This window comes from Myzus persicae, unplaced genomic scaffold, assembly GCF_001856785.1.
Source record: "Myzus persicae strain clone G006 unplaced genomic scaffold, MPER_G0061.0, whole genome shotgun sequence".
NCBI classification, from domain to species: domain Eukaryota; kingdom Metazoa; phylum Arthropoda; class Insecta; order Hemiptera; family Aphididae; genus Myzus; species Myzus persicae.
In genome coordinates, this window is record NW_019101135.1 from 1 (window position 1) to 25,387 (window position 25,387).

Below are 25,387 nucleotides of genomic sequence, written 5' to 3' on the forward strand. Positions count from 1 at the left end.
AAATTTGCGTTACCCGAAATAACTTTAATGGCGTTACGTTATTTTTTCATTCAAAAAATAAGGGTGTTACAAATTTACAAATAATGTTACTTAGTAAAAATGTATAACAAAATCAGTCCATAAAGACTCAATAAGTAGGTAGTAATAACTGATAACTAATAAGTAATTGTAATTTGTAAGACTATTACAGTTATATAAATTGTATACCAAGGAGTATATACCTATATTATAGATATAATATGAATTGATGTATGCATATAAGTTAAACAATTACTTATAACTTATTCTTATAAATTACAAAAAAAAAGTAAGTTTTTCTTGTAAGGATTTTTAAGAATATTGTTGATTATTATAAAATGTTTTTTATTTTACTTGAATATTCTATAGGTTTATAGCCTGTTTTGTCATACATTCTACTTTCATAATTAGTTTTAATAACGTAGAAAATAACAAGGTTACTCTATAAAAATTACCTATACAAGTTTCATAATAATAAACTTAATTTTTTTATATTTTCCCATTATATTATTATCCTATTTTAATTATATATATTAATATTTAATATTTTAATATTCTAGAAACATATAAATTATTATTATGGTTATTTTTTTTATCATACGAATATTGTATATATTTAATATTTATTTGTATTTACATTTTATATATTATTTAGTTTTAGAAGAACAGTGCTAGTAATAGGTTAAATAAAATATTTGTATACGGGTATCAACGCGTGTTATACAAAGGTCAATAATGGAGTGTACAATTATTATTAAAAATACGCAAAAATAGTTAATACTGTACAGTCGCCAGCCGGTACTATGAAAATTAATTTCATATTATTATCATTTTTATGGGATTGGAGCTTTTGAGTATAATATTGATGGGGGCCTACCTACCCATGACTCAGGGACGCCCGCAGCAATGTAGCTCAGCCGCTCGGGGGGGGGGGGCAAAAATTGCAAGTACCTAAATACTTATGGGAAGATTTACCTCTACACTTTCATCTACTCATACTTAGTAATAGTAGACAGGCTGCTTTTATATGACTTGTTAGATACAAGGATTGTCATTTGTCGCATAGTCTCTAAATACCTAAAACTAGCTTTATGTAAAAAAACTTCTAATTTTGTAACTGACACAAAAAATCTCAGTGGGGGCAATGGCCCCCACTTCCGGGCGTCCTTACCATGACTCACGCAGTCCTATGGACAAATCGGAAGGCTATATTTTGTTGAATAATAATAATTAAAACACAAATTTTGAATTTATGTGAACTGAATTGATTTGGAAAAGTATTTGTTTGGATATACCAAATGTCAACCTTTTTATGTACTCCCAAAAAATTCTTCTAGGGTCACATAATTTTATTTTTCGATTATAGTATTATACTATTGGAAATTATGAAACAATGAAGTGATATCAATTCACATGTGGACTCTGAAGAGGGAATGTTATAAAATATTTAAACTTAAATTTCAATTCCTTTGAATTAAATATAGAAATTCTTTTTTGGATCCACACTACCAAGTAAGTTTATCACAATTTTGACATTCACTGTCAAAAGATCCTGTAAATAATAATTTTTTTTTTAAAGAGTTGATTGTGAAGGCTAATTAATATTTAATTTTGCAATTTTATTGAATATTTAAACAACATAAATTATGTAATATAAATTATAAAATATATGTATTTCTGTATTTCTTACAATAAAATCTTTATTTTGATGAACCATCTTTTAATGTAATTGTTCTATTAAACACTAATTTAGTATCATTAGAATCCATGTCCACACAAAAATACCCTAATCTTTCAAACTGATAATTCTTTAACACCGGAGATTTTAATATGTGTTCATCAACATAAGCGTTGACTACTTTCAATGATTCTGAATTAATATCACTAAGATAACCGTTTGGCACTTGATTAATGTCTTCTGGATTTTTATGCATAAATAATCGATCATACAATCTGACTTCTATCTCGATAGGATTTGAAACCCAATGTATAAATGCTTTTGGTTTTGGTGCAGTTTTAACATCTGTTGCTTCAACATGAATTTCTCCTATTGATGCCCCAGCAGTTATCACCTTTATAACTTTGATCACAATTCCTGCATATCTTAAACCAACCGTTTGGTCAATAGTTAGGCGACGATAATCTTTATCCGCATTTTGACTAAAATCACTGGATTCAATGTACAACACTGATGAGAACTTGACATCGTGCCAACCTTTGTCTGGATCACTAGGGAAATCAGGAACACTTAATGAATGTGGCTTATCTAATTTGTCAAAGTTGGTAATTATTATTTTCAAAGGTTCTAGGGCAACCATAGTTCTAGAAGCTGTGAGATTTAAGTAATCTTGGACTTCAGATTCAAGCATTTGTGGATCAACAATAGCTTGAGCTCCAGTTACACCCATACGAGCACAAAATGAGTTTATAGATTTTGCAGGAAAGCCTCTACGCCGCAATGCAGATAAAGTAAACAACCTAGGGTCGTCCCAATCGTTAACAATTTTATTTTCAATTAATTTACCAATCTTTCTTTTTGATACAACTGTATAGTTCATATTAAGTCTACCATATTCCCATTGGACAGGGCAATAAATATCGAGGGAGTTGCACAGCCAATAATAAGTAGATCTTCGATTTTGAAATTCTTTAGTGCAAAGAGAATGTGTAATATTTTCAATAGAATCACAAAGGCAATGGGTATAATCATATGTAGGATATATACACCATTTGTCTTTAGTACGATGGTGTGGCAAAAATTTTATACGATAAGCAACTGGATCTTGTTTGCCTTCTTCAAGTGTGACTTTCATTCTCAATGTAGCTTCTCCTTCATCAAAAATTCCATTTTTCATATCATTAAGTAGAGACAGATTTTCCTCTACTGGACGATTACGCCATGGAGACGGTGGTGGATTAAACCCTTGCATGTCCTGTTGTTTTTGATGACAAACATAAGCCAATCCTTTTTTTGTTAAAACAATAGCCCAATTGTAGAGTTGATCAAAATAGTCTGAAGAATGGGTGATTCTGTGAGGTTTATAGCCTAACCATTCTACCATTTCTTTGATACCTGTAAAATATTTTTCTTCTTCTTTTTCTGGATTTGTATCATCATACCTAAAAACACATACAAATTAGTAAAACAATCCTAACTTTATTAGTAATATAATTTTAGTCTTAACCTGAGAATACATTCTCCATTAGAAGCTTTAGCAAATCCAAAATTTATATTGATGGCCTTGGCATGACCAATGTGTAAAATTCCATTGGGTTCTGGAGGAAATCTAGTAATGACTTTGCCACTAGTTTCTTTTAAATGTTGTGATAATAACTTTTTTGTATTTGTTGTAATAACATAACCATCAGTTTTGAAATTTTCTCCAGGCTTATGAAAGTCTACTTTACTCATTAACTCTTCAATGGACAATGGTTCATACACAAGAGTCTTTTTTTCTATAGGTTTTGTTTCCTTGACTTTTTTCTGCTTTTGAACAGGTGCTAAATCAGCTTCAGTTTTAGCACCTAAAATATCCAAAATTTGACTGTCAACTACATCTTTTATTGCTTTTCCATCAGCCCACACCAGTTGTTTTCTGACTTCTTGAATTAGACCACCAGTGTTAAACTTATATCTTTTCTCAATTAATTCATTCTTGTTTTGAGATATAATGTTTTCAACTACTTGCTTTATTTCATCTATAGTTATAACAATGCCAACACCACATGCTTTATCTAACTCAAATAAATCTATTTTTTCAGATATTAATGAGCGTAAGTACTCCAAACTACAATCAACTCGTTGGGTCGTATCCAATTTGTTTTCAAATATATATGAGTCAATCAGACCTACATACTTAAAGTCTTGACTTTTTAATTTGGAAGCTAGGTGGTACAATAAAGTACCATAATTAGTTAACGGTTTATCTGTTTTTGGAAATTCATCAATGACTTTTTTTAAATTGGAAGTCAAATTTTTATTTTTAATTGTTTCTTTGGCTTTTGCTTCGGAAAGCCCAATCGAGACAAACAATTCCAAATCAGACATCTTCAAGATCTGAAAACATTTTTTTTTATAAGTAAGAATAGGAATAAATATTTATTAATTATTTTTACCAATATCTATTTCAAGACTTTGAATATCTTTTGTTCTAATCAGAGCACTTGAAACAGTCCCTATTGGAGTATGTAAATCTTCAACAGCAATATGGTTGTAGGCTCCAGTAGTTGCAACAAATGTAGCTTTCACTTTAGAGTTATCATATAAAATGGCAGTACAAGGTTTACCTAAAACATTATGTCACATATTAATATTATGTAAATATTAAAACTTAAAATGTGTACAAGATACAGTCAAGACAAGTTTACAATGGCTATTAGCTAATGATATATTATTATAACAAAATATTTTATATGAACATAAGGAAAAAATGCAGCTTTGATACCCCTCACCATTTTGATTTTTTTTTCAAAACTCATTTGTCAAGTTAAGAATGATGATGCAACTAGAATTTGTTGCTCGGACTTTGTTTTGAAGTTATTGCAAAAAAACTGGTAAATTTTGGTTTCGCAGAAAATGATATACTGAAGTCAAAAAATATTTAAACTTGTTTTTAGTTTTTGAAATTTTTTTTACTTTTTAACGATTAAAACGATGGTGCAATAGAAGTATTAATAATAAGTACAATAATATCAAGTTCATATGTCTTGATTATTTTTAGAAGTTATACGAAAAATAATTGAGAATAATTACAGAATAAAGTTACCACTATATTATGATTATTATTAGTATAATATACACCAGTTACAGTCAGAAAATTTAAATAGATGGAGACTTTGTCTAACCTGTGTGATAGGAAAGTTAGGGTATAACAAATTGTAGGTAACTCCCTACAATTTGTAAGCTACAGTTGTCAAACTGGAGGTACTATGAATACTACATAACTACTATGAAACATGGTTTCATTATTTGTTCTTATTATATAATATCATAGCAACTAATGTAAACGTACTGAAAGGTACCTAAACGGATCACAATAAAAAAGAAAAAGTACTTGCCTTCGAGTTTTGAGATTACACCGAGGAATCGTTTTCTCAAAAAACTGGCTGCGATCTGCTCACGGTCGTCCATATAAGGTTTGCAGAAAACGACCTGTAAACCGAATACGGAATACCTAATTGAATTACTGATAGGCATTGCGGAGTAGCGGAAAAAGGGATGTGGTCATGTGGATTATTATCACCACAGCCGTCGATTTTTGTAAACGTAAGCGAAAACGGTCCTCACTTTCGTCGGAACTCGTCTTCCGTTTCTATTCTTCTGGATTCTGATAATAATATAGTGATACGCGGTCGGCTCATCCGACAGTCGCGAGTCGTGCTGATCACTGATCAGTGATCTGTGCCCTGCCGACTGCGGCACGTCTCGGCGTCGTGGGCGGCGAACACTTGTGTGAAGGTAGTAACGAACTTCAAAGCGTACATACACCCCAACAACAACAACTACACCAACATCCTTAAATAATATTATACATTTTAATATATTATCTAAGCATCATTCCGCTATTATCCCGATATAATACTATGTATTTGGAATTCATATATTTAATACTAATACATATTATATTATTATACTGTGCCCATCACTGACAATACTAATTAAATAATAATTATTAAAACACTATATTATTATTGCCATGTTCGGTGTATGTTACATTGTTACGTCTTTATATAGTACTACATGAAAGTAGTAGTTAAAAAGTCAGAGTAATATTATGTATTAGATATGTATTTAAAATTTAAAATATTTAAATCGATTGACGAAGCTATGACGGATATCAAAATCTTGTTGATTTTTTGCCATAATTAATCATTCAACAATTTCTAAGGATCACGAATTCACGCACTGTCGCGTGCATTACCGCGTTTATCACGCGAACATTAGTGCCGAGATAAACAAACGAAACGAATACGTTCCCAACTTTGACGGCTCGCCCATATCAACAACAATATTATATATATTTTTTATTTTATTCAACTTAATATAACAAATAATAATAATAATAAATTGTATATTGTATTAAATTTATTCCAATCGCAATTAATGCTTTGTTTACCCAATATCGTAATTTAATGTATATAAATTCATAGTTGTAAGTGATTAGTTAATTTATACACATATTAAATCAGTTACCAATACGCATTTAAGCTGTGAAGTAAGTGAATTTAATCAAATATTAAATATTTTATAGATTCTTATAATAACCTTGTATTTACCTAGTTATAAGCTACCTATCCATAAATTTGTTGTGTAAATATTTGCTAAATTGTAATTCATGATTATGATGTAGAACTGAAATCATTCCCTTATCATTCCACTGGACTTTCCTCTGAAATACCTAGTACTTAATATCTTTATTTGTCTGTATAAAGTATTGTATTCATGTGTACAAACTTAAAGTTGTTACATTTTCATTAAACTCGCATTAATCACTGTACATCTTAAACAATAGTAGGTATTCTAAGTTATTGAATTAATTAATACCATATATTTATTTTAAATAATTTCCTATAATACTTGCAGAGTAATATTTATATACCTATAGGTATATTTTTTATTGTACATCAATATAATTTTATAATTTAATAACTGCCAAGAAAATGCATTTAAGCATACCAATGAATGTTTGAAGTTAAATAAACTTTACATTCTAAATTAAAACAACTAGTATTCTACCTACTGAGAATTTTTTTATAAACTGTTAGAAATTTAACTATAAGCTAGGATTTCTGAAGTGCTACCTTTAGGACTTTATTAAATGCAAGGAGTAGATTTTTACATGAAATCCAATGAAAAATTACATTACAAGAGTAATGTAGAGATGATTAAATAAGACTTATTAGTGACTAGTGCAATTCAAGATTTAATAGTTGTCATTTTTGTTTCTATATATATATATTTATAAATAGGTAATATACAGTCATCCAAATTTAATATTTTAAAAAATATGAGTATTGCCACAGAAACTTTATTTACCTAATCCTCATCCTTAATTTAAATTCTAAAATTACTTAAAAAATAAATATATATTATGTAGGTACATAGGTACATATGTATATATAATATCCAACATTTAATAAATGTTTTCAGTTTTTTTATATGTATTATAAGTATAATTATTTGTTATTGTTTTCAGTGTTATGATGGGCGATGTGACTGCTGAAAGTCCTCCTGCTGATGATTTAAATAACTCTGGTTCTTCTTCTTCTTCGTCATCTGATTCTGATGGCGAATCAAGTAGTTCATGTACCAGTTCTAGTTCTTCTTCTTGCCCTGAAACACCTAATATCCAGTGCAAAGATTCTAGTTTTCCTAATTGTGATGAAGATACTCCACAGTCAAATGGTGAATCTGAATGGATGGTGTGTCAGCTTTGCCTGTACAAAGTAAAAACACCTTTACAATTAAAACAACACATGCGAATGCACACCGAACATAAAGTACATCGTTGTGCCATATGTAATAAAACATTTGAACAAGCAACTCGACTAGAAAAACATATAGCCATACACTGTGGCACAGATAATCGTTTTGAATGTTCACTTTGTGGCAAAGTGTATAAACTTCGAACTCAAATTGTTAGCCACATAGCAGCCCACAAAAAACAAAATGCTGGGCGTCGTATTTCATATACATGTCACATTTGCACAAAAAAATTTTCAAATAAGTCAAAACTAAAGGAACATGTATCAGGACATGAAAACGGGACTCTGCATTCATGTGATGTTTGTGGGCGAACTTTTAAATTAAATTCTTACCTTGTTGTCCACAAAAGAACACATGAGATGAATGTGTCTTATACCGGGGACAAACCATTCACCTGTTCAATGTGTAACAAGTCGTTTTTGAGTAAAAGTAACCTAGACCTACACATGTTGGTGCACAATTACGTTAAAAAAGCATCATATAGCTGTGACATATGTGGAAAAATATTTATGCGCAAATATAACTATGATGCTCATGTGAAAATACATCAATAGTTTGTAAGCTTTTACCATTTCAACTAACAGTTATTATTGCCACACAATTCTCCATTTGCACCAAAGCCGTTATAATTTTTAGGTTTTGTGAATTTTTTTTTGGACCATTATTTTATAAAGATAATAAGTATATGTTTGATAATGACTTCTTGAACTAATGTTTTGGTAATTTAATTAACATTTCTAATATTATCTCATCATTTTCCTTTATTATAATTTTTATAAAATAATATTGGGTGATATAGAATCTGTTCATAACAAATTATGCTGTTAATTGAAGAAAATAATTTACCAAGCTAAAACCTCTTGTTTTCCATTGTGACCATAAAATATTTATAACTGTTTTCTTAGTATTTATTATTGATTTTCAACTTTTCACACTTATTTATACAAAAAAAAAAAAAATAATAAATATACTACAAATGAATGTCTCATAAATAATGTATAAATCCAGTATGTACCCAAGTAACTAAAGAAATTATGTTCCATTATATTAATTTAAGTCCATTTATATTATGTATATACTATATAGTGAAAACATAAATCGTACAAAACCATAGTTTATTTATTTGTTTATTATTTATTTTATTTTAATGTGTATTATAAACTGTATTTAAGTGTATTTTATGTTTTATTCAGAGACTAAACTTTTGTTCTTGAGTATAATCAGATTTTAAACAAATAGTATTGATAAGAATCTTATTAGACGGACAGTTTTTTGTAATTATATACACTTCTATATAAATAATGTAATGATTTTAGTATAACTTGTATTTCTTTTTTAATATAATATGTTTATAACCATTCCAAGACAAAATGTCTATTGAAATTATATTATACTAATTATTGTATACTTTCTGAAGTATTCAATAAAATATATTTTATGTATATCACTAAAATATACACATTACAATATTGTATATACTACCAAATTTTGAAAACCTTAATTGTTTGATATAATAATATGAAATATTTATTCGTTTATTTTGTATGAAAAAAAATTGTGTTTAAATTTTAAAATTGTATTGCTTTTTATTTCTTATTAATAATCAAATGTTATTAAAAAAAAAACAATGAGTTTTATTGCGTATTTGATGCATTGTATTTTAATTTCTCTTATCAATGAACACACCGTTTTCTTTTTAAAAGTAACTTAAAATAAAATATCTACTCTTACTATTTGCTGTAATATGATTATTAGTACTTTAGAATTGCTGTTAGCTAAAAGTTAAATAAATAAATAATTTATATTGTTTTTATTTTCATATTATATTTTGTATTTATTCACAATTAAGAATATAGTAAATACTTAATTGTTTATTGGTAGTACATCCAATGTTTCAATGAACTTAATGTGTGAAATCAAATATAATTTTACCTTACTCCTTGTGGATCCATTGAGATATAATTGGTAAAAAAATTTGTATATGTGTATTTAATTGGTGTCTTCTGTTAAACTTATTGATATTTTTTATTTAAAATTTGACAATGTTGTGCTAGTAGTCTATAGACAAATGAAAACTACAAGTATATATTATAATGTATTTGCATGTAGATTTTCATTTAATAACTATAAGGAATAATATTTTATTTACAGTCTTTGTATATTTATATAACTATGTCTAGTTCCTTAGCGATTAAAAAAAAGTACTATATTTAACTTACTTATGTGGTATTTCCAATTTCATTTGTTCCAAAAATTAAGTTTATTTTCATACTTAATTTATATGCATGAGTGATGTGTACTCAATATTTTATGTAATATAAAGACCTAATTTTTATTAATAGATATTAGATACTAATTTCTAATAGATCTATAATGATACCAATGTTTTGTGTTAAAATTTTACATTATGTTCGTGTGTTGTTTTTTTTTCTCTTGCCATTAGATTTATTTAGTTACAATTTTTTCTCAACTCTTAAATTGTCAATAAGTTTTTTAATTCTTCATAATTTATTGTGAACTTTCTTATGTTTATCATCAATACCTATGTAAATATTATAGATTTTTGTGAAGTATATGATACATAATATTCATTTTTTTCATATTCTGCCTCATTCTTACTTTACTAAACAATAATATAGTTTATATTAACAAATGACGATAAGAATTGACACTGAAAGTATTTTCTTACCAAAGTAGCATATGCACATTATTTATTGTGCTCATCACTAATATCCCAACAGACGCATAATTAAATTTAAATAAGAAATTAAATATTGGAGCGTCATGAGTGGGAAAATTGTTCTTCGATAACAGTTGAAAAATAAACTAAATACAAGGTTCTTCATAAGTAGTGCTTACTGTAACCAAAGAATTGTAATAATATAAACACAATTTTTATAGACATTTTAAGTTCAATTCTAAACAAATTTATATATCTATTCAACTAAGTATATAAAAATTTCAGTTATTTTGTTTACTATTTAAAAGAATTATTCGTGGTTACTTGAAACGAAAAATTAATTAATTAATAGTTATGCCTAATCTGTTATAAAGTATAAATGTATTACAAATTACATTAAGTAGGTACACATTGATGATTGATTTCTATATTTGTTTTGAAAATTTTGCAATTATCTACGTCATTAAATGTTAATTGTTTGGTAATACCTATCTTGGTTGATTGCCAGTAACTATAATGAATTTAGTGTTTCTTGAGTTAAAGACGAGGGACATGCGAGTTTTAATACGTTTAAGACACTTAGGTACTTAAAGTGCAGAAAATGAACATATTGGCATATTATTAGCACTGACAAGTACATAGGTTTGTAATATGGAGTCAACGTGCATATTAGTACCTATGTGTAAAAACTTAAAATCTCAAGCTTGGGAAGGACATAATTTTTATAATAATGATTTTCGCAATTTTTTTTTAAACCACAACTCTTAACTCTTTAAAGAACATTTGTTTCAAAAATTAAAAAAATTCGTGTAGTAGATAAATTGCAAAGTGTTCCTATTTTTTTTTTAATTGCGAAATTCAAATTCTTATAAAGAACGTTGAACGAAAAAAGTTTTATAGACATTTATAGAAATAATTGAAAATTGAAAATGCCTTTTAGGTGTCTCTAAAAGTGACAAAATATTTTAAAAATGTTAGCATGTACGTATAAAAAATGATTATATAAGTAGGTATTTGGTGAAAATGTCAATTACATTTCTACGGGTTCTCGTTTTGAATTACTACAATATAGATATAAAAAATCGACTCAATAGAAATAGTTGTTTAAGGATGAAAATTGATATTTTTTTAATTGTTTAAACTAATGAGTAATCGCTTGTATTCGATTTTCCAACTTTTTGACCAAGTGATAATATCAACATTTAACGTTAAAAAACTACATAAAATTGAAATGCCATAATATGTCTAAAATAGCTTTTAATATACACCAAAAAACAGTATCGACTTTGTCGAAAACTGGTAGGTATTAAAAATTCCCAATTTCCTTATTTCCCCCCCCCCCCCCCCCGGTTATTTTTATGCAAAGTACTGTGAATTTTCAATTTTTACCAAGGTGAAATCGAATATCGAAATGAACTAATTACGAATGATAAAAATTACCAACTTGGTATCTAAAATGATATTATTTATTGTGTTCTCAAGTGAAATATTATTATGATTAATAATTACAAGTGATAAAATTAGTATATGTACCTATAATTTTCATTCCCCAAGCCAAGTTCAATATGATTCAATTTCATTTACAAACAACAATAATTCTGAGGGACTAATGTTCACACCGAGCCACCAGTTCCCCCCAGTCCCCAGATACATATATGTGCCCATGCCATCTTTGTTAATTATTTAAAGGATTTCATGCCAGATAATGGTCATGATGCTGAAAAAATATATTTTTAAATTCTCTTCCACAACATAATTGATCATTTTATTTTTATTTTTTGGTGCAGAAGCTCAAAATGGGAAGAAGACCCAAAAAATTTGAGGGCCTAGTGCTTGTGCACCGCTTGCATATGCGTAAATCAGAGCCTGATTTTACTTGCTAAATTAAAAAACGCAAGATTGTTACTTTCAAGAAAAAATATAAAATTCGAAATTCTAGGCTAGATTTATATGAATTATGTTAAAAAAAAATACAAAAAAAATTTCTTTGTTGAGTTCTAAGGTCATCAAAATCCTTTATTTACTAATTATTTTGAATAGTTACAGCTAAGGAGTAATTAATATTAAATAATAAAAAGGCCAAGCCTCTGGTTTTTGGTGTGACTGATTGGTGTTAGGAACGACTTATTTGATAATAGTTGTAAACGTGTTTGGAGAACTTTTTTCAAAGTAATGTATAATGCTCATTGCTCACAATGCGCTTGTTGCCAGATTTGAAATTAAGGATTAACATTCACTGCGGAATTGCGGTTGAGAATTTGAGACGGATGGATAAATTAATTATGGTTTTTTGTTTGGGTATAGCCGTAATACATATAAATATTTTTTAATTGCAGCTTTAATCTTTCATCGTCAAAAAAATAAAAATATATTTTAAAACTAAAACTTAAAATATAAAATATAAAAACGTAATCAAAACATAATATACATTAAACTTTAAATAGGTAGTATAATAATAACACTATATCACATTGTCATTTAACATAATACATAATAAAATATTTCAATATAAACCTCATAAAAATAAGATGATGTGTCATTAAAAAATAATAATATATAAATCACTATAAAATTACTTACAAATAAATGGGGGAAATAATAAATATCAAGTAATGAAAATGAACAAGTTGTACATCTACGTTGCAAAATGTACCTTTATCTACCAGTTTTAACTTATTACTATATAGGCGATATGTCGTATGACCTCAATATTCCGCACGGAAAATAAAATACATTGTACTAAAAGATCATAAATAATATTTTCCGTATCAAACTTTGAGGCATAATATGTTTGAAAAATTAATCAGATTCAATGTCTATTCAAGCGTTTTTAATGCTCCCACACATTATAATATGAATCAGTGTAGCAGGGTAATAATATACATTACACCTAACATATAGCCACTCGATGCCTTGAGCGCAATGATTCGAAAAATATTCACCATGATAAAGTGCAGGGTTAAGTTGGTCCTGTGTGTGCGTGTGTATGTGGTTTGTGTTTCGTCCGGATAAGGGTTTGAAAATAAATAGGTAACGTCATACATTACAAATAAAATACAGACCGTTGGGTCGGAAAACACGCGTAATATATGTGAAAGTAACCGGAAAAATTATACTTATCATTCTGGTATAAAAAGCACTCGTAGAGGACCCCGAGTGTGTATTGTGACTTTAAGACATCGTCGTCGATACACAAGATGAATAAGACGTAAGTTCACGAACTGGGAGCAAAAGTATACTTTGCACGTTCTTTTTTTATTTTTCGTACACGACTATGTTCTCGTTACTACATGATCAAATTGTTAATATTTTAGTACAGATATAAGAGTATTTTTTTTAAATATACATATAAGGTATAAATATTGTTAAGTTAACACTATCAATTGGTATAATTTTAGGATTCTATCAATCGTAGTTGGCGTTGTGTTCTTCTTGGCTCTTTCACATACGAATGCAGAAGTGTGCACGATTTCGGAAAACAATTTGTAAGTCACTTTTGATTAGTTTTATTATTGTATAAGATAGATCATGATAAATACTATAACCTTTAACCAGTCACTCAAATTCATCAGCTCATCCTAAAAAATTAAAACGACGAAATTAATATTAGTATGATGTGAATAAAATAAAATAATAATCACAACAGGAATTTCACTAAATTAAGAATTATACAATTAAAGAACAACAGTTTTATTTAAAATTATATACTAGATAGGTAACCTCTCTTACAGGTACGTATAAACGATACATATCTTTGATGTAAGTATTCATATTTTATTTTAAAAGAAATGTCGTTCGTACTTTTGCAAGTATTTAATCATTTCTATATTACGACTTATAAGTTATAACTTATAACTAAAATTTAATCTTGTAGATTTCTGAATAATTTTTAAAAGAAGAACCGGTCATGAACCCGCTTTATTCATGTTCCGGTATAATTAGGTTTCCAGTGTACCTTATCATTGGTCAGGTCACAATAGGAATGGATGTGTTAAATTTTAATTCAAAGATACATCAATGAGCGAAGGAAATGGGTGAATCAGTATCTATAGGTGGTATTTACAGGTAATATATGTGTATACAAAAACCGGCTGTCCAGACAATACGTTTAGTATGACAAATACTTAAATGCATATACCTACTTATGCCGCATGACCCAGTAGTCCGGTTAGTTTTGGTATGGAACGGGTAGAATGTATAAAGTAACTACCGAATAGTTCATCTTATAATATATTTATAATAAGAGTCATTATAGATATCATTGTATTACAATTTTTCATAATTTAGAAGATTATATTACCTAATTTGTGTCAATAAACCAAAATACATTACTTATAAGTTATAACTTATGAGTCTAAACGGCCGCACAATTTGTTTTCTCTCTCACCCAGTGGCAGCATAATAAATTCAAGCTCAGCCGAATCAATCTCGTGTTGTTACTTGTTAGCTTTAACATTTAGTATTATAGTAAATTGGTCTATAATCAAAATATCAAATATAAAGTAGAGAATATTATCTATGGACTGTGTTTATGCGTTGGCTTATGTATGATATTTTAATATTTTTGTGGTAGATAAATGATGATGAGCATTTTCAAATTGTATACAATTTTACACTCGTCAATTGTCATTTGCATAAAAGTTAAAATTTCGTTAAAAAGTTAACGTTCAAACACAAAAAGGAACATTATCCTAACATTAAGTTGAATAATAGGGCTTGTATTACTTTAATATTAAAGCTAACAACACAAGATGGTTTTGAATGTTCCGATAAACGTAAGTAGGTATGTATGGTATATTGCACACGGGTCAAGCGGAAAAACTAACAGTCGCACGCACTGACATACATTTGAATTGCAACAAAATAACTAAAATCAACTCGGACAATAATTTTAATATACATGTTTCATTTGGTATATTTATAAATTAAATTAGGTAGCAATAATAAATATTATTATTTAAAACTAGGTAAATAAAGTAATTATGTATTAAGTGACCTTTAAAAACCAAACATAGTAACAATATAATTGGGAGATTTCAAAATTAAAAATACGGGATTTGAAAAAATTATCTAGGTATTTTGAATGTCACAAGAATAATATTTTTGTTTGTAAAAGTGCCCTCCCAACAATTGATCCTCTTTTAAATGAAAAGTTTTATGTACATTTTATATAAATCTTTTAATAAATATAAACCACAACAATTTTTCAACACAATAAATAAATAAATTAATAAATAATAATTTTGAATAACATACCTAAGTAGGTATATTTAAAAAAGTATAAATATACCATTTGTAAACTTATAAAAATTAAAAAAAATAAAATATAAAAATATAAAATTTTGTTATGGTTTATTTGCAATACCTAGCCATAAGTAACGAAATTATACATTATTTTAATGAAAACAAAAGATAAATGTATGATTTTATTATCTCAATACAGAAAGGGATATAATTGTTTTAATGTGTATTTTTAGAAAAAAGGAACAGTTTGATTTTTCTGAAGACAGTTGGATAAAGGGTCACTTAGTTTAAAAAGGGACATTCCTGTATAAAATATATAAAATAATACTTTCGTCAAAACTAGGTCAATACAACGTTTACGTAATAAATAACAATTAGTATAGTTTTACCATGGTCAATAAGTACGACTTACCAAAAGACAATTAATCTACAATTAGGTTAAATGGTATTATATTAATAACACGAAGAGACAGAAAAAAGGTTCTGGCGTGGTGGTCGCGTGAGTCGATCACTATAATATAGAATGCCGAATTTTAATAAAATGTTAACATTATTATTTGTTGGCATATTTGTATACGCCTGAATTAATCATGTATTCATGTTATTTATTTACAGAAATGTTTATCGAAAAACATCAAATAAGGAATTGGTGACGATTTCAAACGAGACCGATCAATGCACATTTAATCCTATTGACAACTATTATATTAGAGACACGTACAGGACTAGAAATTTGAACATAAGATCCGAGAGACGTACAATTCGTGTAGACGGGAAAGAACAAGAACGCAGAGTTTGGGTTAGAATTGACGATATCAGAAAGGGTAGGCTGACAAGATCGGAATCATTGCCTAACATCCATCGTGAACAAGTTAGGAATGTAAGAGAGAGAGAGATAGACTTAAGAGGTACTCAGCTAAGAGTTATAGAACGGAACAGCAGAACGGTTTTAGAAAATCGTTCCGATGAAAGAATTTTTAGACGCAGAGTAAGAGATAGGCAATATGATGGACAAACAAACAGAGATAATATAGATAAAAGAAACAGGGCACGGCACACCAGACAGGTACTCATTAGTATTCTCATAAATATAATTAACAAATATAATTAAAAAAATTAAAATATGTTTACAGAATGATATGGTTGCTATTAAAGACAAAGATGAAACATCTGCATGGTATATATATCCTTTAATATTAGTAATTAGTATGCATTATGTCATAATTAAACTTATATATTTTTTAGGCCATTTTCAAATTTTGTTCAGTCAGCAATTGGTGTTCTTGGACTTTACTATTTTGGGATGCACAATAAAAATGTTAAGTAATTAAAATTGTTACTTAATAAAATATGTTAGTGAATACTTTGTACAAGTATTATAATAAAATTATCAAAAATGTTTATGAAAATTTAATGAATATAATATGATTACATTTTTCTTCCAAAACAACTATAATAATTGTGTTTTAATTAATTTTTTGGATCCTTTTGTCAACTACATTAGATTGGTACTATAATATATATGATATGATAAACATAACTTATTAAGCAAAAACTACATAAATTCTAATTTCTTCGGTAAAATTTAAGAAAATTTGAACAAATATATTAACATATACACCAACTGGCATATACGAATATTTGAACTAATACGCATATAGGTTTAATAGGCATGTAAATATTAAATGCAATGAAACAAAATAAAATTTCTTACTTGATCGTATTCCATCTTTTAACGTGTTCACAAGTTCACAACTCATCCATTCACACAAAATGTAAAAAATTCATTTTTTAAATGATTGTCATATCAATATCACTGAAATGTTATATTTTTATATTTTTATTTTTAAATTTGTAAAAATTATCAAGTATTGTTTCTATTTGATCAAGATAATTCCGTATTTGATTATTTTTTTCTGATAGTTTAATTCTGTATTGATTATGTGACTGTTCAATTTCGTCTAGAAGATTACCAATTATGGTATGCAACTGTGATTCTCTAGTCATATTGCGTTCAATTAGTTCATTTAATTGACAATCATAACTCTTCAATGTCTCTTCTATCTAAAGTAGAAAATAAAAATATTAATATTCATAGCAATGGTTGTTTTTCCTTAACATAGATCTCAAATATAAAAATATAAAGTACATGTTATTCAATAACATAATATACAATGTGTCTCATGGGAAAGTGATAAGCCTAAAAATAACATTCAAATTTGAACTACTCTAAACGAGTTTAAAGTTTAAAGCATGTAGGAAAAAACTACACACAAAGTAATATTTCTTTTAGTTTTAGCTTAGCATTCAAATAATTATCTAGTACAAAAAACAGTTGATTCATGTACTTACATTTTTTTTTAAAAAAGATTCACAATACTGACTTAATTGCTGATATCGATTTTCCAAATTGTGAATTTCTTGTTCTTTAAACATAAGATTTTTTTCAAGTTCATTATTTTTCATCTGAAAAATGTTGATAAAGTGTTAAAAATATAAACATTATATTATTATATGATGTTTCATTCACCTTATAATATTTTAATTCTTCTTCCGTTTTTAATTTATTAATTTGGTCCTGATTTTTTATATTATTACCAAATTTATCATGTCTGTTACACAACATTTTTAGCCGATTGTGATTTTCCAACATAGATGAGCTGACTTTAAAATGGGATTTTATAAAATTTACTTCAGGATCAGGTACCTATGACATAAAAAATAAATGTTGACCTTAATAAAAGTACATACTATAAAAAGAAATTTTATAAAATTACATTTAAGTAATTTGTGAATTAAGTATAAATGATTATAGTAACTAGAAAATTATCATTTGGTGGGAAAGGGGCTACTATGCTAATTATTGCGGGGAGGCGATGCTCCATAAAAATCCAAATTTTTATGTGGGCAGCTGCAGAAACGGTTTTACATATTATCTAAAAATGATGTAAAAATAATTTTTATTTATACATTGTAATGTATATTGTATATTATTTGTGTAAATATAATTATATGAAAGTAAAACTACGGACGCCCAAAAAAAATTAAGGGACAGCATATACTGCATGCCTGTATCAGCTGCCCCCATGTACACACTTATGTATCTAAGTTACCTTCATTTTAACTTCAAAATGTTTTTTAAATAAACCATGTCCACGCATCTTGAATATTTTTAAAGAATTAAAATAACAACTTAAAAGGGAGCTTTGTATTTAATTGTCCAGCTTTTTTATCAATATTTTAGAAAAAACTAAAACACTGAATTTAAAATGTCAAATGTCTATAAATGCTCAAAAAAGTCAAATTATTTTTAAAATTATACAATACATAAAAAAAAAATATTGGGTAAAAATTTCAAATGTCTACGGTCGTTCATCTACTAATTACTACAAATTTATTGTTAAATACTGGGAATTTTTATTTCGACCTACCAAAAGTACCAACTATACTCTGTTCAGCAAGAGAACACATGAGTTCTACTAATCCCTCTGCGTCACCCTACCATAGATACAGGTTTCCCTATGACAGGGCATTGGGTGGGAATGCACAGAAGGACCAATTTTGGTTTGGGCCGCTGTGTGTTCTCTCATTGAACAGAGTACAGATTCACTTTTCTACTAGTAAATATAATGAAATTCAAATTTGAAGAATTTTTCTACTATTAATTGTGTGAACATAAAAAAATAAATAACTATAAAATCATACACACATTACTGAGTTTAGAAGCAAAAATTATAACTATTGGAGTACATGTATTTTATAAATAGACATGTTCAAATTTTAAACACACTAATAATAGGTATTGGGTATTAAAATAGAATGATTCAGACATTCAGTAGACAGTAGTTAACATTCACCTCAAAATAATACAAATTACACTTCACCTTGACTAATAATGACCTACATAATATAATGTACGAATATATTATAATATTATACATCTGTGAATACACAGATATACCAAATCAATATATTACAAATATTAGTATGTACAGTGGACATCTGGTTTCTTGGAATGTGGTTTATTAACTGGTTGTATGTTGTAGGGGTTATTGACACACTCAACTGTCAACATATTATATTCTTCACCTTTTGTTAATGCAATACAAAAATAACGTTTTTTTCCATAAAATGTATTTTTGTAAAAAAAAGACTACATCAACGTCGTACTTTAAAATAATTAACTTTTAGTATAAAATAAATTTAATTACTAGTAAAATATAAAATACAAAAATTATTTTCATATTATTTTTTCAATCTATACAAATTAAAGTATAATAATAAATATTATATATTCACCCTAAGATATTCACATTTTTTATAATGTTCTTTTAACATTCATTAAAAATTAGTAATTATTTCATGTACCATTCTTTTCCATTAAATTAATACAATCCATTATATTGGTGGCTTAATGATTAAACTAAAGATAGCAAATGCAATTGTTATTGATAGCTGTTAGTATGAAAAGATCTATTGTAGATATTAGAAACACAATTTTATATTATTTTAGTCATTAAAATACAATAGCAATGTACAGTTTACAACAAAAAGATATAAAATATTCTATTCATGTTTATGTCAGAAGGTAGAAAATTTGGTCAATAACCAGTAGTATTAATAAAATAACAAATAGGTGTGGCTTGGATTGGGATCATAGCACAGTACCGGTTTCTGTATACATTAAAGAGTTCCCTGTGGTCAAGAATCAATTTAGTTTATCCTCAATTAGTTGTTCGAAATGGATGGTTGTTCCAGAGTGCTTTACTGTGTGTTTACACTTTTAGCTCTATTAACATTTACAGAATGTTCAGAGAATAGTGATCAACATCAAGATGTTGAAGAAAAAATAACTTATAACGGAGACCAAGTACTAAGAGTTGAAACAGTTAACTCTAAGCAAAGGAAAAAAATCAAGGAACTAGAAAATCAAGGATGTAAGTAAATCTAGTTTTTCATTAATAAATGTAATTGAATTAATTTAAATACGTTTTTTAGTGATTGAAAAATGGTTTACTAATTCTACATCAGTAGATATAATGGTAAAAAAAGAAAATTCAGAAATTGTAAAAAACACACTGAATAATGGATCATTATCTTTTAATATTTTTATTAATGACATACAAAGAGCAATTAATGATGAAAATCCTCCAATAAATGAAGACGAATTAGAACTATTCGGAAGACAAGGTTGAAATTTATGTATAAATAATAACTACCTTGTACAAATAAAAACTACATACATTTATAAAATTTAATATATTAATTTATGTTTTATTTGATCACAAGTACAATTTTACAAAGAAAATAAGTTAAATTAATAATGGAAACAATATTATATAGTAATGTTTTTAGTTATATTTATTACTAATTAATTTTTTTTAGGACATAACTTGACATTTGAACGTTATCATAAGGTAGATGATATATATAAATATATTGATCACTTATCTCAAGAATATCCAGATATAGTAGAAATTGAAACTATCGGTAAATCACACGAGAATGTACCATTACGAGTTATACGAATTAAATTAGACCGAAATGCAACTGATACAAAATCAATATGGATTGATGGAGGGATACATGCACGAGAATGGATTGCAGTGTCCTCAGTGTTATATTTAATAAATGAATTAGTGTATAATAGAGACGCATTAGAATCTCATATGAAAAATATTGAATTTCACATAATACCAATTTTAAATCCTGATGGGTCAGTATTACTAATATAACTTAACGTACAATTTTACAAATAATATCATTTTTATTTAGGTACAAACATTCTCATGAAAAGGAACGCTTATGGCGAAAAAACCGTAGCAAGCCCTCTGCGAATTCATGTGTAGGAGCAGATCTGAATCGTAACTGGGATTATCACTGGGGCGAGACTGGTGCTAGCAAATATTCATGTGCAGAAATATACCGAGGAGTAAAAGCTAGTTCTGAACGTGAAACCCAAGCAGTGGTTAAGTATATTATGAAAAATCCAAATAAATTTAAAGTAAGTAACATATTTTTGATTTTTAAATAATAAGTTATAACTTATTATTTAAACTTAACTATAACTTATAACTAATAGATTATAAATATATATATATTTTTAGGGTTTTCTGACATTCCATAGTTATGGACAGTATATCTTATATCCATGGGGCTATGCCAAACGGGTACCATCTGATCATACAGAAGTACACCGTGTAGGCCAGGTTATGGCCACAGCTATTAAAAAGGCTACATCAATTGAGTATACTGTCGGAAATAGTGCAACTCTCTTATATCCTGCAGCTGGTACATACAATTTATTAAATATTATTAACACATTGGTGTCTAAGGGTAACACCCGTGCCAATATAGGCATGAACATTATTCTTATTGGATGGTGGGTGGTATCAATGATACATACTATAGAAAATGAGGATTTTACTGGTTACTTCAAGTGGATGTCACTCATAAAAAAAATATATATTTTGTCCACAATTTACAGACTATACATAAGAGAATAATCAGTCGGCAACCGATTAACGTCAGTGCTGCATGTCTCCCACCAACTTCACTGTGTAAGCGTGATCATGTAGTTCTCGACACGCCAATCGAATCATTCACGATGGGCAAAAAGTGATTATTCTCTTCTGAGACAAAATATAGAGAGGCATCCGTGACACCCATTATTATTGTAGAAATATATCAATATTGTTAGTACAAATTGATCAATACCAAAATTATCCATTAAGATAAAAGTAAAATTATTACTACTTTTGTGTACATACCATATAAACCATAAACACTTACTACATACAGAGTATGGCACTTATAGTAAGAACATTGAAAAACAACCCCATCACCAACTGTGTTAAAAAATAATTTACATACACCATACAGGAAATGTGTGTACTAATGTGGAGACTTTATATAAATCATATATTTCTACAGTTTTAGTAACATGGATTTCTAATCACCATGTATATGGCATGTAATTATAAAAAAATATAATGCACTTTTAAAATTTTTTAGGAGCATCTGATGATTGGGCTAAAGGAGTTGCAAAAATTAAGTACGCTTACACAGTAGAATTGAAAGATACAGGAAAATATGGATTTATCTTACCACCATCTGAAATTGTATCTACTGGAAAAGAAGCATTTGCAGCAGTCTCAGCACTAGCTAATGAAATAGGTTCAGAAAATAATAAGAATGTATAACATTTTTAGCTTACCTTTAACTCAGCTGTACATTTTTTTAAAGATGAAGAACAAATATTGTGATCTTTTCTTTCCTCTTCTTTAATATATTTGTTTATAGTTAATTTTCCTATGAATATAATTAATATTTATTAGTTAAATTTTGATTTATTTCATACCATATAATTATACAAATATTATTAATTTTAAGATCTAAATAAGACACATGTTAAAGGCCTGTCTGGTAACGTTTGTTCTTATTATATTTTTGTTCCACAACTGGAATTTTAATACTCATAATAAATTTGTATGATTACGAAATACATTTACTTTGTTACATTTGACGGTAGTTTATGAATAATGAAGTGGCAACAATTTTTTTTTAAAACTATTCAACTACCCAACATGTGCAGTTCAATGGTATTTATAAATAAGAAATTGATGTGAAAATCAAACATAGTAAAACAATATTTTTTTAACAATTTAAAGTAATTAAATGGCTCCAGTGTCCAGTGTAAGTAGCAGCGTATAGAAGCTAATGTTTTGATAGAAACTAATAATTCAACATTTAAAATATATTAAAATAAATGAGCTAGATTTTAACACGTTGACTGCCATGCGGCCTTAAAAATATTTATTATTTGTAGGCCAAGTTCATTTTTCAGTGTCATTATAAATTTGTATCTATACTATTGAATTTGAAAAAAGATTAAAAATACAAAAAAAAATGTTAAAATTATGTTTTATACATCAAAAAAATGCAATTATTTACGCTTCGCCACAGCGCATTTTCTAGATCACTATTGTAGTGTCACGGAAAAGTTAATAATATAAATCCAAATTAATTTACGGCAGCCTGTGGCCGTATGGCCTCCTACGAATGATATGGTACGGCAGCCGGCGGTCTAAAAATTATCAATACCTAATTTTTTTTTTTTATGGACGACGGCGGCCGCATGGCAGTCAATGCGTTAAATAATATAAAAACAGACAAATGTTCTAATTTATGAGTTATGATTTTCAAAAAAATTAGTAAGAATAAAAATATTTTTTTGAAAAAATAAGTTAATAATAAAGTCAAGGATTGTTAGGTTAATATATTATTTTTAGTAATATTTTGCAAGTATATATTATTTTCTCACAGTTTAGTATTTATTTTTAAGCCATACTTCCTAATAAATTCTTAATACAAACCATAGATTTCTGATGCTTTTGAATGTTTCTCTGGAATTATAGAACTGTGAGGACTATTATTACTATTTAAATTAAAATTAACTTTTTTTGCATCATTCCTTTGGATTTTAGGCTGGATTGGCGTAACTTTAGTATTATTTTGTATACTTTTAAAGTCTTTTGAAGTTTTAACTTTATTTGTATCTGAAGATGTTTGGAAGAATGGAAGTGTTTCACCAATTATTTTATCAGCTTCAATTAATAAATCATCAATATTTTTTCCTGCAGATTCTCCTGAAATCATTCAACAAATAAAATAAATGATGCATAAGTGATGTGGTAATATTCAGAACTCAAGATTAACCTATGATTTATTAGTGAATTCTAGTATGAACTAAACATATTTGGTTAAATTATATTTTTTTACGCTATTACTTAAAACGTTCTGTATAATCTATATGATGTACAAGCAAACCATGTTAGTAAGATCTGAAAATATCTATCAAAATGAGAAAACTAATAAAATAGGAAGTGACCGACAAGTATAACTTTCAAGATCATAAATATTATAGATTAGTAGTAGCCAGTAGGTACCGACTTCAGCCAGATATTTTCAGTCTCCGACATAAGTGCGTCAAAATAATGTTATACAATTAATGTGCATGCATATTGTCTTACAAATCATTATTCAACAACTTTTTTAAACTATCCATATTTAATATTTTGTTTTAATATGAGTATTGAGTGCTAATAATAATTTTTATTAATCATGTAAAATCAAAATATATTTATTTAGGCTAAATAAAAAAGTAAATGCAAAACTGTTACAAACTCTATTCTCTATGATAGGTGCACTGAAACTATTGATAGTACTTAGCATTGCCTGGCATTGGTAATATAGCTAAACCAATTTATGCAACGGAAAATAGATAATGGATGTAAAGATATTAAACATCAATGAGCTACTTATTTAATATTTAATATTGCTAAAATAGTTGGTATAATTAATGAAATTATTTGAACGGAATTTAGTAACCTACCTATTATGTCTTGGATATTACAGTCCTCTCTACCAGACAATAACAATTGTTCCATCTCAGAAATTAAAGAGTCCATGTCGTATTATGAAATAAAATTAACTAATAACTATTAATGTCGCATATTTAATTTTAAATTAAAACCTTTAATCATAGGACAGCCGACAGGCACCTAATACAATATTATAGATATATAGAATTAATTGTAATCATGACCATTGATAACAATTTAAGATAGTAAATGGTTCAAGATTCACTGAATGTTTATTTTGTAAATACCGGTATAGTGTAGCCCATGAACTAAGATATTATACAGGACTGGACACTGTTGGGTGTGCGGGTATGAGGGGTACGGTCAGTAAATGTTATGCCGCTCCTTTAAGTGGATCTGGCGCAATCTATGAGAATAACTTGGCAATCTAATTAAAACACAATTTGCATGCTACAAATACATATTATTTCAAAAATAAAACATAAATATGTTTATTTTAACACATTATAATAGCATTCTATACTGTACATGCTTTAAGCATACTGTTTTAAATTTTGTATATCGTTATTACCTTCG

General features: G+C 27.6%; 5 protein-coding genes across 6 annotated transcripts; 3 read left to right on the forward strand and 2 right to left on the reverse strand.

Annotated features, from left to right (window-relative positions):
* Positions 1-1,674: 1,674 nt before the first annotated feature.
* Positions 1,675-4,251, reverse strand: LOC111027828 (probable glutamine--tRNA ligase). Its single transcript, XM_022306281.1, has 3 exons — positions 4,135-4,251; positions 3,204-4,075; positions 1,675-3,138 (listed from the first exon to the last, which is right to left on the reverse strand). The coding sequence occupies exons 2-3, from the start codon at positions 4,064-4,066 to the stop codon at positions 1,719-1,721; spliced, it is 2,283 nt and encodes a 760-aa protein (XP_022161973.1). The 5' UTR covers positions 4,067-4,075; positions 4,135-4,251; the 3' UTR covers positions 1,675-1,718.
* A 960-nt stretch (positions 4,252-5,211) lies between these two features.
* Positions 5,212-8,962, forward strand: LOC111027829 (zinc finger protein 616-like). Of its 2 annotated transcripts, none has more exons than XM_022306282.1 (2): positions 5,212-6,233; positions 7,215-8,961. In XM_022306282.1, the coding sequence occupies exon 2, from the start codon at positions 7,219-7,221 to the stop codon at positions 8,056-8,058; it is 840 nt and encodes a 279-aa protein (XP_022161974.1). In that variant the 5' UTR covers positions 5,212-6,233; positions 7,215-7,218; the 3' UTR covers positions 8,059-8,961. The 2 variants fall into 2 exon arrangements, with proteins under 2 accessions (XP_022161974.1, XP_022161975.1); XM_022306283.1 differs by lacking the exon at positions 5,212-6,233 and adding an exon at positions 6,283-6,529 and having other exon boundaries at positions 7,215-8,962.
* A 3,747-nt stretch (positions 8,963-12,709) lies between these two features.
* On the forward strand, positions 12,710-16,876 carry LOC111027833. Its single transcript, XM_022306287.1, has 5 exons — positions 12,710-13,392; positions 13,583-13,669; positions 16,044-16,494; positions 16,562-16,605; positions 16,674-16,876. The coding sequence occupies exons 1-5, from the start codon at positions 13,382-13,384 to the stop codon at positions 16,753-16,755; spliced, it is 675 nt and encodes a 224-aa protein (XP_022161979.1). The 5' UTR covers positions 12,710-13,381; the 3' UTR covers positions 16,756-16,876.
* Positions 16,877-17,232: 356 nt separating this feature from the next.
* On the reverse strand, positions 17,233-25,113 carry LOC111027832 (interaptin-like). The gene is made up of 6 exons (XM_022306286.1): positions 24,823-25,113; positions 23,804-24,076; positions 22,645-22,739; positions 17,959-18,135; positions 17,781-17,894; positions 17,233-17,492 (listed from the first exon to the last, which is right to left on the reverse strand). The coding sequence occupies exons 1-6, from the start codon at positions 24,896-24,898 to the stop codon at positions 17,253-17,255; spliced, it is 975 nt and encodes a 324-aa protein (XP_022161978.1). The 5' UTR covers positions 24,899-25,113; the 3' UTR covers positions 17,233-17,252.
* Positions 19,866-22,950, forward strand: LOC111027831 (carboxypeptidase B-like). Its single transcript, XM_022306285.1, has 6 exons — positions 19,866-20,365; positions 20,427-20,618; positions 20,814-21,144; positions 21,204-21,432; positions 21,536-21,719; positions 22,443-22,950. The coding sequence occupies exons 1-6, from the start codon at positions 20,170-20,172 to the stop codon at positions 22,628-22,630; spliced, it is 1,320 nt and encodes a 439-aa protein (XP_022161977.1). The 5' UTR covers positions 19,866-20,169; the 3' UTR covers positions 22,631-22,950.
* Positions 25,114-25,387: the final 274 nt, after the last annotated feature.

Excerpts from the sequence above, each read along its gene's own strand:
- LOC111027828 (XM_022306281.1), bottom strand. The coding sequence starts at position 4,066 with ATGTCTGATTTGGAATTGTTTGTCTCGATTGGGCTTTCCGAAGCAAAA. Across the intron at positions 3,139-3,203 it reads AATGGAGAATGTATTCTCAG|GTATGATGATACAAATCCAG; the intron begins GTTAAGACTAAA and ends ATGTGTTTTTAG.
- LOC111027832 (XM_022306286.1), bottom strand. The coding sequence starts at position 24,898 with ATGGACTCTTTAATTTCTGAGATGGAACAATTGTTATTGTCTGGTAGA. Across the intron at positions 24,077-24,822 it reads TAATATCCAAGACATAATAG|GAGAATCTGCAGGAAAAAAT; the intron begins GTAGGTTACTAA and ends GAATGATTTCAG. Across the intron at positions 17,493-17,780 it reads AATCTTTTTTAAAAAAAAAT|ATAGAAGAGACATTGAAGAG; the intron begins GTAAGTACATGA and ends TTTCTACTTTAG.
- LOC111027831 (XM_022306285.1), top strand. The coding sequence starts at position 20,170 with ATGGATGGTTGTTCCAGAGTGCTTTACTGTGTGTTTACACTTTTAGCT. Across the intron at positions 20,366-20,426 it reads GGAACTAGAAAATCAAGGAT|TGATTGAAAAATGGTTTACT; the intron begins GTAAGTAAATCT and ends TACGTTTTTTAG. Across the intron at positions 21,145-21,203 it reads CCAATTTTAAATCCTGATGG|GTACAAACATTCTCATGAAA; the intron begins GTCAGTATTACT and ends ATTTTTATTTAG.
- LOC111027829 (XM_022306282.1), top strand. The coding sequence starts at position 7,219 with ATGATGGGCGATGTGACTGCTGAAAGTCCTCCTGCTGATGATTTAAAT.
- LOC111027833 (XM_022306287.1), top strand. Across the intron at positions 13,670-16,043 it reads ACGATTTCGGAAAACAATTT|AAATGTTTATCGAAAAACAT; the intron begins GTAAGTCACTTT and ends ATTTATTTACAG. Across the intron at positions 16,606-16,673 it reads AAAGATGAAACATCTGCATG|GCCATTTTCAAATTTTGTTC; the intron begins GTATATATATCC and ends TATATTTTTTAG.